We start from the raw sequence: 14657 nt of genomic DNA, 5'->3' as shown, positions 1-14657 counted from the left end.
CAACAAGGAAAATAACAGAACACCACTGGCCATCACATACAGCCCTCAGCTAAAGCCTCTCCAGCACATCATCAACGATCTACAACCTATCCTGGAAAACGATCCCTCACGCTCCCAGACAGCCCCCCAACCTGAAGCAAATACTCACCAGCAACCACACACCACACCACAGAAACACTAACCCAGGAACCAATCCCTGTAAGAAACCTTATTGCCTACTCTGTCCCCATATCTACTCTAGTGACACCATCAGAGGACCCAAGCACATCAGCCACATCATCAGAGGCTCATTCACCTGCACATCTACTAATGTTATATATGCCATCATGTGCCAGCAATGCTCCTCTGCCATGTACATTGGCCAAACCGGACAGTCCCTATGTAAAAGAATAAATGGACACAAATCGGACATCAGGAATGGCAATATACAAAAGCCAGTAGGAGAACACCTCAGTCTTCCTGGACATTCTATAACAGATTTGAAAGTAGCCATACTTGGACAAAAAAGCTTCAGAAACAGACTTCAAAGAGAAACCGCAGAACTAAAATTCATTTTCAAATTTAACACCATTAATTTGGGCTTGAATAGGGACTGGGAGTGGCTGGTTCATTACAAAAGCAGCTTTGCCTCTCCTGGAATTGACACCGCCTCATCAATTATTGGGACTGGATTACATCTACCCTGATTGAATTGGTCCTGTCAGCACTGGTTCTCCACTTCTGAGGTATCATAGAATCATAATAATAGAATATCAGGGTTGGAAGGGACCTTAGAAGGTCATCTAGTCCAACCCCCTGCTCAAAGCAGGACCAATCCGCAATTTTTGCCCCAGATCCCTAAATGGCCCCCTTAAGGATTGAACTCACAACCCTGGGTTTAGCAGGCTCAAAGCATGGATCCATCCCTCCCCCTGTAACTCCCTTCTCTTCATGTGTCAGTATATTTACATCTTTCAGAGTAGCAGCTGTGTTAGTCTGTATTCGCAAAAAGAAAAGGAGGACTTGTGGCACCTTAGAGACTAACCAATTTATTTGAGCATAAGCTTTCGTGAGCTACAGCTCACTTCATCGGATGCATCCGAAAGCTTATGCTCAAATAAATTGGTTAGTCTCTAAGGTGCCACAAGTACTCCTTTTCTTTATATTTACATCTGCATCTGTAATTTTCACTCCATGCACTTGAAAAAGTGGTTTTTGTACCCACAGAAGCTTATGCCCAAATAAATCTGTAAGTCTTTAAGGTGCTATCGGACTCCTTGTTCTCTTTTCAGGTTCCTGTCCTCTGTATATTCCTCCCACATCCCAAGCTCTTCCACACATTTATGAGTTCTTTCTCCCTATGGTTCCCCAGCCTTTCCCCAAACATCCTCGCATCTCTCCCGTCTTATTTTCCTCATGCAGGTTCGTTCTGCTTCTTTCTCCAAACTTCCACTCTCCAGGCTCCCCACGTCTCGCAGACTTTTGCCCTGCAGGCCCTTGTCCAAGCTCCTCCTCTCTTAGCCTTAAGATCCTCCCCTTCAACTCTCCAAACGCCTGTCTTTCCCAAGGCTCTTCCACTTTCCTTCTGCTGACTCTTAGGCTTCTTCTTCCTAAGCACCGCCCCGTGGACGTGCCGTTAGCTAGCACTGCCCCTTCCCCAAACTCCTCCCTATCTGCAGGCTCTGAAGGGTGAAGACAAAGAGCCATTCTTTAAATAACAACTCGAGAACTCAAACAGGAAGCTTCTACCATTATTGAGCTCCCCGCTGCAACACAGCCTTATCTTCTCTGGTAACGCTGGAGGACCCGGGACTCAATAACCCCTCCGTACACGCTGGTCCCCTCTTCGCTCCGAGTCCTGCACCACCGCCCAGCCACTGCACCTTTCCTCCCGGGGCTTGTGCCCCAAGCTCCGCCCTCCCATAAGCCCCTCCCCTTATCTACCTAGGCCCCTCCCTTCTCCACGCTCCTCCCTCACGCAGCGCTCTGGCCCTGCCCCCTCCATGTGACCCTGGCCGGCCGCGGTAGGCGCGGCGTAGTGACCGGTCGGGGGGTGCGTTCGTCTCGCTGCAGGCGGCTGCCGGCTCCGCTGCGGGAGCGAGGCGGCTGCGGCGATGGCGGCGGAGCGGGGCCGCCTGAGCTTCCCTGGCGGCGCCGGGGTGCTGAGCCGCCCGGTGCCCATGAACCTATTCGCCACCTGGGAGATCGACGGTTCCAGCCCCAGCTGCGTCCCCAGGTTAGCCCCGGGCCGAGCCGCCGCCGCCCCCCTCCGCTCCCGGGTAGGCCTGCACCGGGGCAGCCCCTGCCGCGGGCTGCCTGCAACCCCCCTGGCGTCCGGGCCCCGTCCCTGCCCCCAGGCCGGGCCGAGCCTGCGGGCTCCCCGCCCACAGTGGACCAGGCGGGGCAGCCCCCCGTGCCCCCGGTTCCTCCTCCCCGCGGAGCCCCCTTCCCTTCCAGCTCTGGGCCGGGGGGGCTGGTCCGCAGGCCCCCGTGAGAGCCCTGGGCGTGCGCCTGAGGGGCCCCCAGTGTTGGTCCTGGCTGCCCTGCCCCGGGAGGCTGCCCCGGCGTGGGGAGGACCTGCCCCGGACCCCCTGCTAGGCGGGGAGAGCCTGGCTGTGTTCAGGGCGCGGGGCCCAGCTCAGGGCTCGGATTCAGCTCCGGACGTGCCGTTAGCTCCACCGAGGTGGGGACCGCTCCTGCGGGCAGGCAGTGCCCCGCTTCTCCGCAGCCGTGCTTGTTCCCTCACAGACCGCTCAGCCCTGGGGTTGCTCTGGGGCATGTCCGCCTCCATGCACCTGTCCTGCCCCACCTTTGTACCCAGATGGGCAGCCTGAGCCCCAGCTGTGTTCCCTAGATGCGTGCCTGTGAGGTTTGTACCTGGAGGGAGTTGGGGGGAAGGGAGCATGGGGTTAGGGCTGTGTGTCTGGAGGGACTGTGTGAATGCCTTGTGGGTGGACTGGAAAGGGCATTTCTTGTTGGTTGGGTGGTAAGGCATGTGAATTGACATGAATGGGCAGGGGAGGCTTGGTTTAGCTGGTGACATCCTGGCTTTCGGGACTGTATCCGTTGATTAGCTTCTGTTTGCAAATTCCTTAATTTTTAATAGTACTTACTAGCATCTTCCTGTTCGTTACTTGTTGTTTATTTGTGTGGGTATTAGTTGTTCAAAAATGAACTGGCATGAGAACACCTTAAGCTGTGTGAAATGGGGCTTTCTGGTGGGTGGGATGATGGAAAAAGGGTGTGGGTGGGAGTTTAGCTGGGCAGCAGTGCACCTTACTTGCATTGTCACACTGGTCCCATTGTTTAGCCCTGACATCTCCCTCATGCTCCCCCATGCTCCCCCAGCCCAGATAAACTTCTGTTGTCAGGGTTTTTATGATCATAACAGAAGAAAAAACATAAAAGCAAGCTTCCTAAATTAATATCAAGTCATGTTTTCTTGTTTCTAGAGACAAATCCTCAGCCTGGCTTTTTATGATAAAAATGACACAAACTGGATGTGTACAATGGGCAGACAGGTTGATGGATGGAATGCTGTGAACTAGGCATTCAGGGAACTTTGCCAGGCAGCAGCACTGGGAGGAGAGTCACTGGGGAACCCCCACTGCTGAGCCATGCTCCCTAGACTCATGCCATTGTCTGTGCTCCCTTATCCCAGTACTCCAGAGATGTCTGTGTTCAACCCCAGCCTTCTACGGTCCATGAGAATAGGAATGCGACCACAGGTAAACTGCAGGGTTTAAAGAAAAGGAGTACTTGTGGCACCTTAAGACGAACAAATTTATTTGAGCATAAGCTTTCGTGAGCTACAGCTCACTTCATCGGGTTTAAGGGACTTCAGGACATGAGGGGCATAGAATCTGGAGGTTGCCTGCTTTTCATTTTCACTGCTGTTCACTCAGTAAAAAGATCTCTGGCTCTGTGTGCAGAGTAAACAGGTGTCCCAACTTCGTTTGGTGCTCCCCACCTTGGGGTAGATTAGCAGATAGTTGCTGCTCCCTTTACTCTTTACCCATTAGTACTCCATTAGGTTGAGCAGAGAATATAGGGTTGGTGGGCTGCTGCCCTGTACATGTGAGCTGCTCTCACAGCCACTTTCACCAGAGGCCAAATTGTGAGCATGGTGCGCTTTCAAGTAATGGCCTGCTGCTTTACTTTAAGAGGGGCAGAATGTTTGCAGCTTTCCCTATTAACTCTGACCCCTTCTTTTGCCCCTTGTATGCCCTCTTCCTGAAATGAGTCTGCCACACTAGTTGAGAAATGCACAAGCTTTTAATCAGTATCTTGTAACAGTTTTGTCTGAATATGTTATACCAGATGTCTAGGCTTCTGGTAATCAGGCTGAAAGTGCATTTCCATTCTAACAGCCTCTTTTCACTTGCTCATAACTCTCCAAACTTTCTGGGCTGATATTTCCATGCTTGGTATCTCCCCAAAGGGGAGTATATTTGAATGTTTGAGGAAGATCCCTTTATTTGTCATCTTGTTTGTGTAGGAAAAAATATTCTCTCCTTTTTTTTTTTTTTTTCTCAGCAGGGTCACACCAAAAACGACGGGGTTTTGGCAGGTGACAGTGACAAGAGTTCTTGAAGTGCTACTGTCTTTGCTTGGTTTAGGGGGAAACAAATGAATATAGGAGTGAAATCACCAAGTATGCCCAGTAATCTAACATTTTAGCAGACACCCCAACAAGCTCTGTAGTTATTGTGACTTTAAAGTAGCCTGAGAAGACTCAAGGTGTGTTGTCAGGTTTCTAGTGTGACAGTTTGCATGAGCATGATCATCACTATTTCAGTTAAACACACACAACAAAATCCTTCAAATCCCTACTTTAGCATCAGGAACAGGAGGAGATTGTTGGGAATTGGGAGAAATTGTAGTTCCCACAATTATAAGAGACCTCCACAATTCTGGCTACATTCTGCAAATTAAACTCTGGAAAGTTTTCTCTTGCTGCAATCATCCAATCTATTTATGTACATGATGATTCTGCTTTTATAACACAGCCTTGTAAAAAAAAAAACAACAAAAGCAGCAATAAAAATATATTCCACTCCATCACACTAATTACCTCAAGGAGGTGTGTATTTCAAATGGTGACTGGGATTAGTTGGAGGTTAACATCACTAGAGACAATTTTTATTTCTAAAAACCCAAACAAATAAAATACAAAGTGAGGGCTGGGAGGAAGGCTGAATTTGGCTGGGTGGAGGTTGGTAATGGCTGGGGGACTGATGAAGATGGCTGCAGAAAGCTGGGCATAAGGAAACTTGAATTTGTGTGTGTGGAACTGGGGTTTGAGGGAAGCTGAGTTGTGGGAGTGTCTGGGGATATCTGGGAAGGAAACTGATTTGTGAGTGTCTGGGGATAGAAGCCATAGGGCACATTGTGAAACCCAGTGGGCGTCTAAGGACTGGGGGCAACTGAGACCTATTTGGTGGTTGGTGCTGGGTATGGGAGTCTGGTTGGTTCCACCCTGCCTCCTCCCTGTGGTTGCTGTCACTGCCTGCTCCTCATGGTGCTGTTTCCAGGTCCAGCAGGGGGAGCAGCAGACAGAAGCTGCTTGGCTGCGTGCTTCCCCCCCAGGTGCCACAGCGGCCTCTGGTGACCGAACCATAATTGTCAGATGTTGCTGCAGCCCATTTGGATGTAGAATATTCAGTCTGGGCCGTGGGAATGCGTGTCACCCTGCAGGTGTGAATTTTGTGAGAGATGTATGACACTTGGCAGGTCTGCAAAACGCAGTAGACTTATAAAACACTGAGTGCACAGCCAAAACTAAGTCAGAAAATTGAAAAGTTGAGGTTCCTACAGAAACATTAGTTTGGTGTCAGTGCATCTGTATCTTATGCTGCACATTTTAGAACAAACAATAATATGCTACACAGTTAACCAGAAATAAAAAATACTCCGTGTGTGTGTGTGTGTGTATATATATATGTATACACACACACACACACACACACACACATATATATAAATGCTGCTGTGTTAAGTTGTTCAGTGAACCTTTATTAGCCTTTCCTGGCTGTTTTAACTCTACCTGTTAACATTACATCAGACTACTGTTTTGCATTTCATTGTATGTGGTGCAGGTGCTACATAAGAACACAAAGGTGTCTGTGATTAGAGAGGGCAAGATATTAAAAAAAGGAGGGCTAAAGTTACTTTCCTAAGACTATATTTAACTTCAGGCACTCATCTTTGAAACTTTTGACCATGAATATTGCAAGTATCACTTCCTGGGATGCAGGAATGTCCTTGAGACATGCTATAATCAAAAGGTGACATTAGAAGACACAATATACTCTGAGAATGAGAGCTCCTTCTTCAAGCAGACATCTGTGAATACATGGAGGAGAGTGGAGAGGAAAATGGGCTTGGTGTTTTCCTTTGGATTTTCATTGGCTGCAATTTCTCTTCTGTGTGCCTGTTGACTTTTAAGACTCTTCAAACACCACTGCTTTGAACTCAGTAAAAAGTCAGAGAATGGGTGGAATATGCAGAAGGATCATGCTCTGGGAGGGAGCATTTCCTTCCCTTTTAAAAAGTTTAGGTTAGTGTAGATAAATCTCTAGAGACATTTGTTTCTATTTCAGAGACATTCCTACCCTGTTGGCATACAGCAATAGAGGGGAGCAGGGATTGGACCAGCAAGTGCTTGCTTTATTGGAATACATAATTGGGGCTAAGTGCCTGCAGTTATTTTTTTCTCAACACACACACGCACTGGGGAATGTGACATATTTTGGAATGCTTTTGTGGACAAGAGCTTGCCAATAAAGGAAATAAAAGGCAATGGTCTCATTCAGTGAATTGCCCTGTGTAGCTGGTATGAAGCCTTGAGTGTTGTGGGTGGACTGGTACACTGAGAGTTGATTGACTGGAATGCTTGGCTCATTTTGTCCAGTTGATCGCTGATTAGCAGACTTTGTGGTGGATAATATATGAAATATCACTCTTCACAAGGACGAGAGGAAGATCTCCTTTTAGTTTTGATTTACTGGAAGTCCAGCCAGTTCATGTGGACTTAGTAAAACTTGAAGGGCTAAGTATCTAGTTGCTTTACGGGGAGAAATGTTCTCAGAAGCCATATTTAGTTTGTGAAAAATAGTGGCAAAGAACCATAGTTTTCTTCAGTGACACATAGCTCAGTTAAATCTTTGTGTCCCCTGTGCTTGATTCTTTGTACATTAGGTGGAAGGGAGTGTGGTTTCTCTTTGAAAGAGAGGGATCAGCTTCTTTGTGTAACAAATGATTTGATGTGCTTATTCTTCTGCTGATGTCAGCTGGTTTTTTTTTTTTTTTTAAAGTACTTTGTGGACAGTTGTTGCTGTATGTATAAAAGTACTTCTGTGGTATTAGCGACCATAATACCTCAGTCATGCAGAGCAGGCTGTTGATATCACTCCATCAAAACCATATGCTGCAGCTATGTTAAAACTATGTAGCCTTTCTGGATTTTAGCCCTCTGGCTTCCTACCCATCTGATAGTGACAGACACAGCTTTCCTTTATGTATATAATAGATTTCTTGGGCCTGATATTTAGAGGAATTGAGTATGTGTAGCACCCATTGCCTTAAATTGGAGTTCTGGGTAATCAGCTTCTCAGAAAATCAAGTTCCTTGTTTCAGTCATTGCAATCACATCACTGGTGTTACCTTATCAACAAAGAGTCTTGACAAGTGTATTTCAGAGGGAAGAAACTGTCTACCTGTTTCTTCCCTACTAGTCTCACTCTTGTGCAGTGAACTGCTGTTTTTAGGGGAAGGATATATTGCATAACATTTCCTCTAAAACTTTTAAAAAATGATTTTGAGAAAAGGAACTAGAGTTGTATATTTCTCGAATTATGCTGCTGGTTCAAGAGGCAGCATGGTCAAGTTGTCTGAAGACTGAATTTGCAACTGTAAAATCCTGACTTCTCATTCAGAGTTTGCCACTGACTTGTATGATTTTAGTTAACTGCTCCTGCCTCAGTTTCCCCAATCTGAAAAATGGAGCTTCATTTGTTACAGTTTGCAAACTGCTTTGAAGGTGGAAAGTGCTGTGTAAGTTGGCTATTCTACTATGGTGAATGTGACAACCTCCCCATTTTGAGAGAACATTTTGAGGCCCTAACACTGGGAGATTGAGGGGGACGGCTGGGGAAGTGGAGGAGGTGGTCTCAAGACTGTAAGAGACTGTCTTGCGAAGTGATCTCCAGAATAAAAAATGTGGTTGGATTAATATTTTCATCCATGACAGGGTTTGCATTAGGCTATTGATCTGTTTCTAGGTTGTTTGAAAGCACTCAAACTTGGTCTCACACATACATCTTATTGGGGTAAGTTTGTTTCCTCATACATCACTGGGAGAAATCAAGGAAGCAAACTGAATAGCGCTCAGAAGAAGTTAGTGTTATAAATAAGCTGAGATTTCTTTGTTCATCAGTGTAGTGTCTGAGCACTTCAATGTTAACTTTCCTTCAACACACATAAGAGGTAGTGAAATATTATCTCCATTTTGCAGATAAAGATCTGAGGGACAGAGAGGGGAAAGTGACTTGCTTTAGGTCATCCAGGAAGCTTTTGGTGAAGGTGGGAATAGAACTGAGTTAGCTCAGAGCCTTAAGTCAAAGACCAACCTTCAGCTGATCATGGGTCACTGAGGTGAAGGAAAACAAAAACTTGACAGTTAGGAAGAAAGATCAGAGGGAAAATATGGAGCGTCTCAACCTAGTCACTCCACATATAGTCTGTGCTTGAAGAGGAACTGTAGCCCAACAAATGAGCAAGAAGCAAATGCTGAAAACTTTTCAGAGTGCCATTATGTTCCTCTGTAAACCCTGGTCTGTATTTTCTAAACGCATCTCATAGTTTGCCTTTGCATGGGAAGTTGGCCTGTTAGTCTGCTTATTTGCATCATGTCTTGGCAGCTCTTCTAATTCCTATGGGCCAAATTCTGCCACTCTTATGACTGACCTTCTTGGGAGGGTAGTTCCTATGGAATTAATGATCATCTGCCAAATAATGCTGCATTGCCAGGCCTGCTGTTATCCTCAGTCTTTCTCTTAGCTTTAGTGAAAATCCTGGACTGAGGAATTCCTCTGGGCCTCTAACAAATCTTCCATTTTTTTTAAATGAAGCTGGGATCAGAAGAAAAAGAGGGAGTGGAGAATTGGAGGCGAATTTGACTATTGGGAGACCAGCAAGCTTCGATAGTGGTCATGTTAGTTTACTTCCCCGTGTTTTCTCTCTCCCTGAAAGCTACTGTAATTGCTATCCAGTCTTTACTGTCTTCTCCGGCTTTCAGTATAACATGCATTGCTGTTGTCATTTGGCTGATAAATGCCATTTCTCAAGCAGTGGTGTGGGATTTTTAGTCCAAATGGATCTTAATGCAGACAATAAGTGGCTTAAATCTAATTGAAAGTGATAACATGAAGCTCATCTTGTAGTGAGGTTTAATTGGATTACAGTAATATACAGTAATTATGTGGAGACTCACAGGGCATGGAGCCAGTTTCACCATGAGAGAATGGAACCTCACTAGTTGCTAGCTTGTTTATTGAAAATTGGGTAGTCACCGAGAGAATTGGCTGATAGGTAAATAAACAAGTGACACTAGTTGCTGGGAGACTTTGGAAACTGCTTGGTCCATCTTTGAGTGTTGCATAGATCCCCTCTTGGGATGAGTGCATCCATCTGCACGGAAGTGGATAACCCTTTGGGAAACGGTGGCTCTTAAGAGCTGCAAGTGTACCTTACAGATCCCAGTAGTTGGAAATGAAGGTACGTGTAATCATAGATACTAAGGTCCGAAGAGACCATTATGATCATCTAGTCTGAGCTCCTGCACAGCGCAGGCCACAGAATCTCACCCACCCACTCCTGCGAAAAACCTCTCACCTATGTCTGAGCTATTGAAGTCCTCAAATCGTGGTTTAAAGACTTCAAGGAGCAGAGAATCCTCCAGCAAGTGACCCATGCTACAGAGGAAGGCGAAAAACCTCCAGGGCCTCTTCCAATCTGCCCTGGAGGAAAATTCCTTCCTGATCCCAAATATGGCGATCAGCTAAACCCTGAGCATATGGGCAAGATTCACCAGCCAGATACTACAGAAAATTCTTTCCTGGGTAACTCAGATCCCACCCAGTCTAACATCCCATCACAGGCCATTAGGCCTATTTACCATGAATATTTAAAGATCAGTTAATTACCAAAATCATGTTGTTCCATCATACCATCTCCTCCATAAATTTATTGAGTTTAATCTTAAAGCCAGGTAGATCTTTTGCCCCCACTGCTTCTCTCGGAAGGCTATTCCAAAACTTCACTCCTCTGATGGTTAGAAACCTTTGTCTAATTTCAAGTCTAAAATTTCCAATGACCAGTTTATATCCATTTGTTATTGTGTCCACATTGGTACTGAGCTTAAATAATTCCTCTCCCTCTCCGGTATTTATCCCTCTGATATATTTATAGAGAGCAATCATATCTCCCCTCAACCTTCTTTTAGTTAGGCTAAACAAGCCAAGCTCCTTGAGTCTCCTTTCATAAGACAGGTTTTCCATTCCTTGGATCATCCTAGTAGCCCTTCTCTGTACCTGTTCCAGTTTGAATTCATCCTTCTTAAACATGGGAGACCAGAACTGCACACAGTATTCCAGGTGAGGTCTCACCAGTGCCTTGTATAACGGTACTAAAACCTCCTTATCTCTACTGGAAATACCTCGCCTGATGCATCCCAAGATCGCATTAGCTTTTTTCATGCCATATCACATTGCCTTTCATGAGTTGGAAGCGGTGAGTCAGGATCTCCATCTCACCCAACTATTTCAGCCTTTCTTTGAAAAACTACCTAGCAAACTCATAGCAGCTCATTCCACACAGTTAAGTGTCTTATCTAGATCAGAACCATGCCGTGGTAGCTGTGCGGTGACTGGCTGGGCTGCTCATTCTTTCTCTTACCCAATTGTTGCCAGTCAGAATTCCAGGCTTTAAATGCTTTCTGCTTGCAGGACAGATGTCTGTTTCAGATCAGCAAGTCCAAAGCTTTTTACATCTTTGTGCCATATATTTGACTGGGAATGATACCACTTGTGCAGCCTTTTCTCCAGGGGTTTGGTGGGACAAAGACATTGCTCCGTCTGTTCCTTCTTGAGGCATTAAATGTCAGTTCAACTATTGTGGGACAAACACAGACTGGCTTATTTCAGCTCCTTTGGTGCAAAAATGGGGAGAGAAGCATGCAATATGATGGGGTGATAGCACAGCTATAGTTATTTTTATTACTATAGTGCAGGGATGGCCAACCTGAGCCTGAGAGAGAGCCAGAATTTACCAATGTACATTGCCAAAAAGCCACAGTAATATGTTTGCAGCCACGCCCCTCCCCCCAATGAGCTCCCAGCGCCTCCCGCCCACTGGCAGCCCCGCTGATCAACACCTCCCCCTCCATCCCCCCATCTCCCAATCAGCTGTTTTGTGGCATGCAGGAGTCTGGGGGCGGGGCGGGGAGGAGGAGCGAAGGCATGGCAGACTCAGGGGAGGAGGCGGGGGCTGTGGCAGAGCCATGGGTTGGGCAGTGAGCATCCCCTGGCACATTGGAAAATTGTGGCCTGTAGCTCCAGCCCCAGAGTTGGGACCTATACAAGGAGCTGCATATTAACTTCTGAAGAGCCGCATGTGGCTCCGGAGCCACAGGTTGGCCACCCCTGCCGTAGTGTCTAGGAGCCCTAGTCTCAGATCAGGATTCCATGATGCTAGGCGCTGTACAGACACAGAACAAGAAAAAAGAACAGGAGTACTTGTGGCATCTTCGAGACTAACAAATTTATTAGAGCATAAACTTTCATGGGCTACAGCCCACTTCATCGGATGCACAGAATGGAACATATAGTAAGATACATACATACAGATAAGTTAGAAGTTACCATACAAACTGTGAGAGGCTCATATATTTATTCAAGTGACACCATCATAGGACCTAATCACATTAGCCACACCATCGGGGGCTCGTTCACCTGCACATCTACCAATGTGATATATGCCATCATGTGCCGGCAGTGCCCCTCTGCCATGTACATTGGCCAAACGGGACAGTCTCTTTGCAAAAGAATAAAAGGACACAAATCTGACATCAGGAATCATAACATTCAAAAACTGGTAGAACACTTCAGCCTCTCTGGCCACTCAGTAAAAGATTTAAGGGTGGCAATTTTGCAACAGAAAAGCTTCAAAAACAGACTCCAAGGAGAAACTGCTGAGCTTGAATTAATATGCAAACTAGATACCATTAACTTGGGTTTGAATAGAGACTGGCAGTGGCTGGTTCATTACACATATTGAATCTATTTCCTTAAGTATCCTCACACCTTCTTGTCAACTATCTAAATGGGCCATCTTGATTATCACTACAAAAGTTTTTTTTTTTTTCTCCTGCTAATAATAGCTCATCTTAACTAATTAGCCTCTCACAGTTTGTATGGTAACTTTCAACTTATCTGTGTGCGTATGTATGTGTGTGTGTGTGTATATATATATATATATATACACACACACACATATATATCTTACTATATGTTCCATTCTATGCATCCGATGAAGTGGGCTGTAGCCCACGAAAGCTTATGCTCTAATAAATGTGTTAGTCTTTAAGTTGCCACAAGTACTCCTGTTCTTTTTGCAGATACAGACTAACACAGCTGCTACTCTGAAACCTGTCAGAACAAGAAAGCAGTCCCTGACCCAAAGAGCTTACAATCTAAGTATAAGGCAAGAGATAGATACAGACCAACATGAAAAATACAAGGAAACAATGACACAATACGGCCAGCATGGGAGGCTACGGTCTCAGCACACCAGGAGCCTAACCATTGTCATTGTTTTTCTAGGTATCACGCTAAAGTGTTTTGAAGAGGGATTTGAAGGAGGATGAGTTAGTTCTGCAAAGGGTTATGGGCAGCTCCTCTCAGGCATAGGAGGCAGCATAAGAGAAAGTAGGAAGGTGCTTGTTTGAAAATTTAACAAGTGGGCAATAGAGGCTGATCTGAGGCAGGAGTCAAGGGATTCAAGGTGCTGGGGACATGGTCAAAGTGATGGGCTTTGAAAATGATCTTTGCAGCAGTATTCTGAATGGATATAAGCAAGGGAGGACTGCATTGGTCAATTACAGAAGAAAGAGTGTTGCTTTAATTGAGAGGTGAGATGAGAGGCTGGAGAAGAGTTTTAGCTGTGTGGATGGATAGGAAATGTGTCTGACATCGTGCTGAAAGAATCTGCAAGGCTTAGACATAGTTTGGATGTGAGGTCCTACAGAAAGTTTCTAGTCGAAGATGATGATCCGGTTTTTGCCCAGGAGACAAGTGGAATGGTAACGTCCACTGTGATTGAGAAAAAGTAGCAGGACGGTCTTGGGGACAGGGACCTTTTAAGAGCTCTATTTTCGCAATGTTGAGTTTAAGCTGACGGCTGGACATCCAGGAGGAGATGTCAGAGAAATGGGCTTTGATTTCCTTTTGGACAGATGGAGTAGAGAGATAGATCTGAGAGTCATCAGCCAAGGGATGGTAGTTGAATTTGTGTTTATGGATGGGATTACCCAGGTTAATTATATATGTTAGTTAATGTTGAGACTAGCTTATTGTTTAACAGCCTATTTTTTAAAGTGCTTAAAAAAGCCCCATGCTTCCTGGATTGTCTTGAAAATTGCTGTGCACATCCAGCCATGCACAAACTGCAGTAAGCATTAAAATGGTATTCTAACCCCAAAGACAGAATTTTTGTAGTCCTTTTTCATAGAATCATAGAATATCAGGGTTGGAAGGGACCTCAGGAGGTCATCTAGTCCAGCTCCCTGCTCAAAGCAGGACCAATCCCCAACTAAATCATCCCAGCCAGGGCTTTGTCAAGCCTGACTTAAAAACTTCTAAGGAAGGAGATTCCACCACCTCCCTAGGTAACGCATTCCAGTGTTTCACCACCCTCCTAGTGAAAAAGTTTTTCCTAATATCCAACCTAAACCTCCCCCACTGCAACTTGAGACCATTACTCCTTGTTCTGTCATCTGCTACCACTGAGAACAGTCTAGATCCATCCTCTTTGGAACCCCATTTCAGGTATTTGAAAGCAGCTATCAAATCCCCCCTCATTCTTCTCTTCCGCAGACTAAATAATCCCAGTTCCCTCAGCCTCTCCTCATAAGTCATGTGTTCCAGTCCCCTAATCATTTTTGTTGCCCTCTTCTGGACTCTTTCCAATTTTTCCACATCCTTCTTGTAGTGTGGGGCCCAAAACTGGACACAGTACTCCAGATGAGGCCTCACCAATGTTGAATAGAGGGGAACGATAACGTCCCTTGATCTGCTGGCAATGCCCCTACTTATACATCCCAAAATGCCATTGGCCTTCTTGGCAACAAGGGCACACTGTTGACTCATATCCAGCTTCTCGTCCACTGTAACCCCTAGGTCCTTTTCTGCAGAACTGCTGCCTAGCCATTCGGTCCCTAGTCTGTAGCGGCGCATGGGATTCTTCCGTCCTAAGTGCAGGACTCTGCACTTGTCCTTGTTGAACCTCATCAGATCTCTTTTGGCCCAATCCTCTAATTTGTCTAGGTCCCTCTGTATCCTATCCCTACCCTCCAGCGTATTTACCTCTCATCCCAGTTTACTGTCATCTGCAAACTTGCT

General features: G+C 45.8%; 1 protein-coding gene across 16 annotated transcripts in view; it reads left to right on the top strand.

Moving 5' to 3' along the window:
- Positions 1-14657, top strand: part of PACS2 (phosphofurin acidic cluster sorting protein 2) — a 211015-nt gene that overhangs the window by 4557 nt on the left and 191801 nt on the right. For 4 of the 16 annotated variants that reach the window (XM_037906253.2, XM_043552555.1, XM_037906248.2 and 1 more), the window contains exon 1: positions 1977-2215. The exons of 2 other annotated variants lie outside the window; for them this stretch is intronic. In XM_037906253.2, the coding sequence (XP_037762181.1) occupies positions 2094-2215 (122 nt within the window). In that variant the 5' untranslated portion in view covers positions 1977-2093. Of the gene's footprint in view, positions 1-1956; positions 2216-14657 lie in introns of those variants that run through there. 10 more of the 16 variants (XR_005226407.2, XM_037906252.2, XM_037906246.2 and 7 more) reach the window with 6 other exon arrangements.

This window comes from Chelonia mydas, chromosome 8 (assembly GCF_015237465.2).
Source record: "Chelonia mydas isolate rCheMyd1 chromosome 8, rCheMyd1.pri.v2, whole genome shotgun sequence".
NCBI lineage: Eukaryota > Metazoa > Chordata > Testudines > Cheloniidae > Chelonia > Chelonia mydas.
This window is presented reverse-complemented; position numbering and strand designations above follow the sequence as displayed.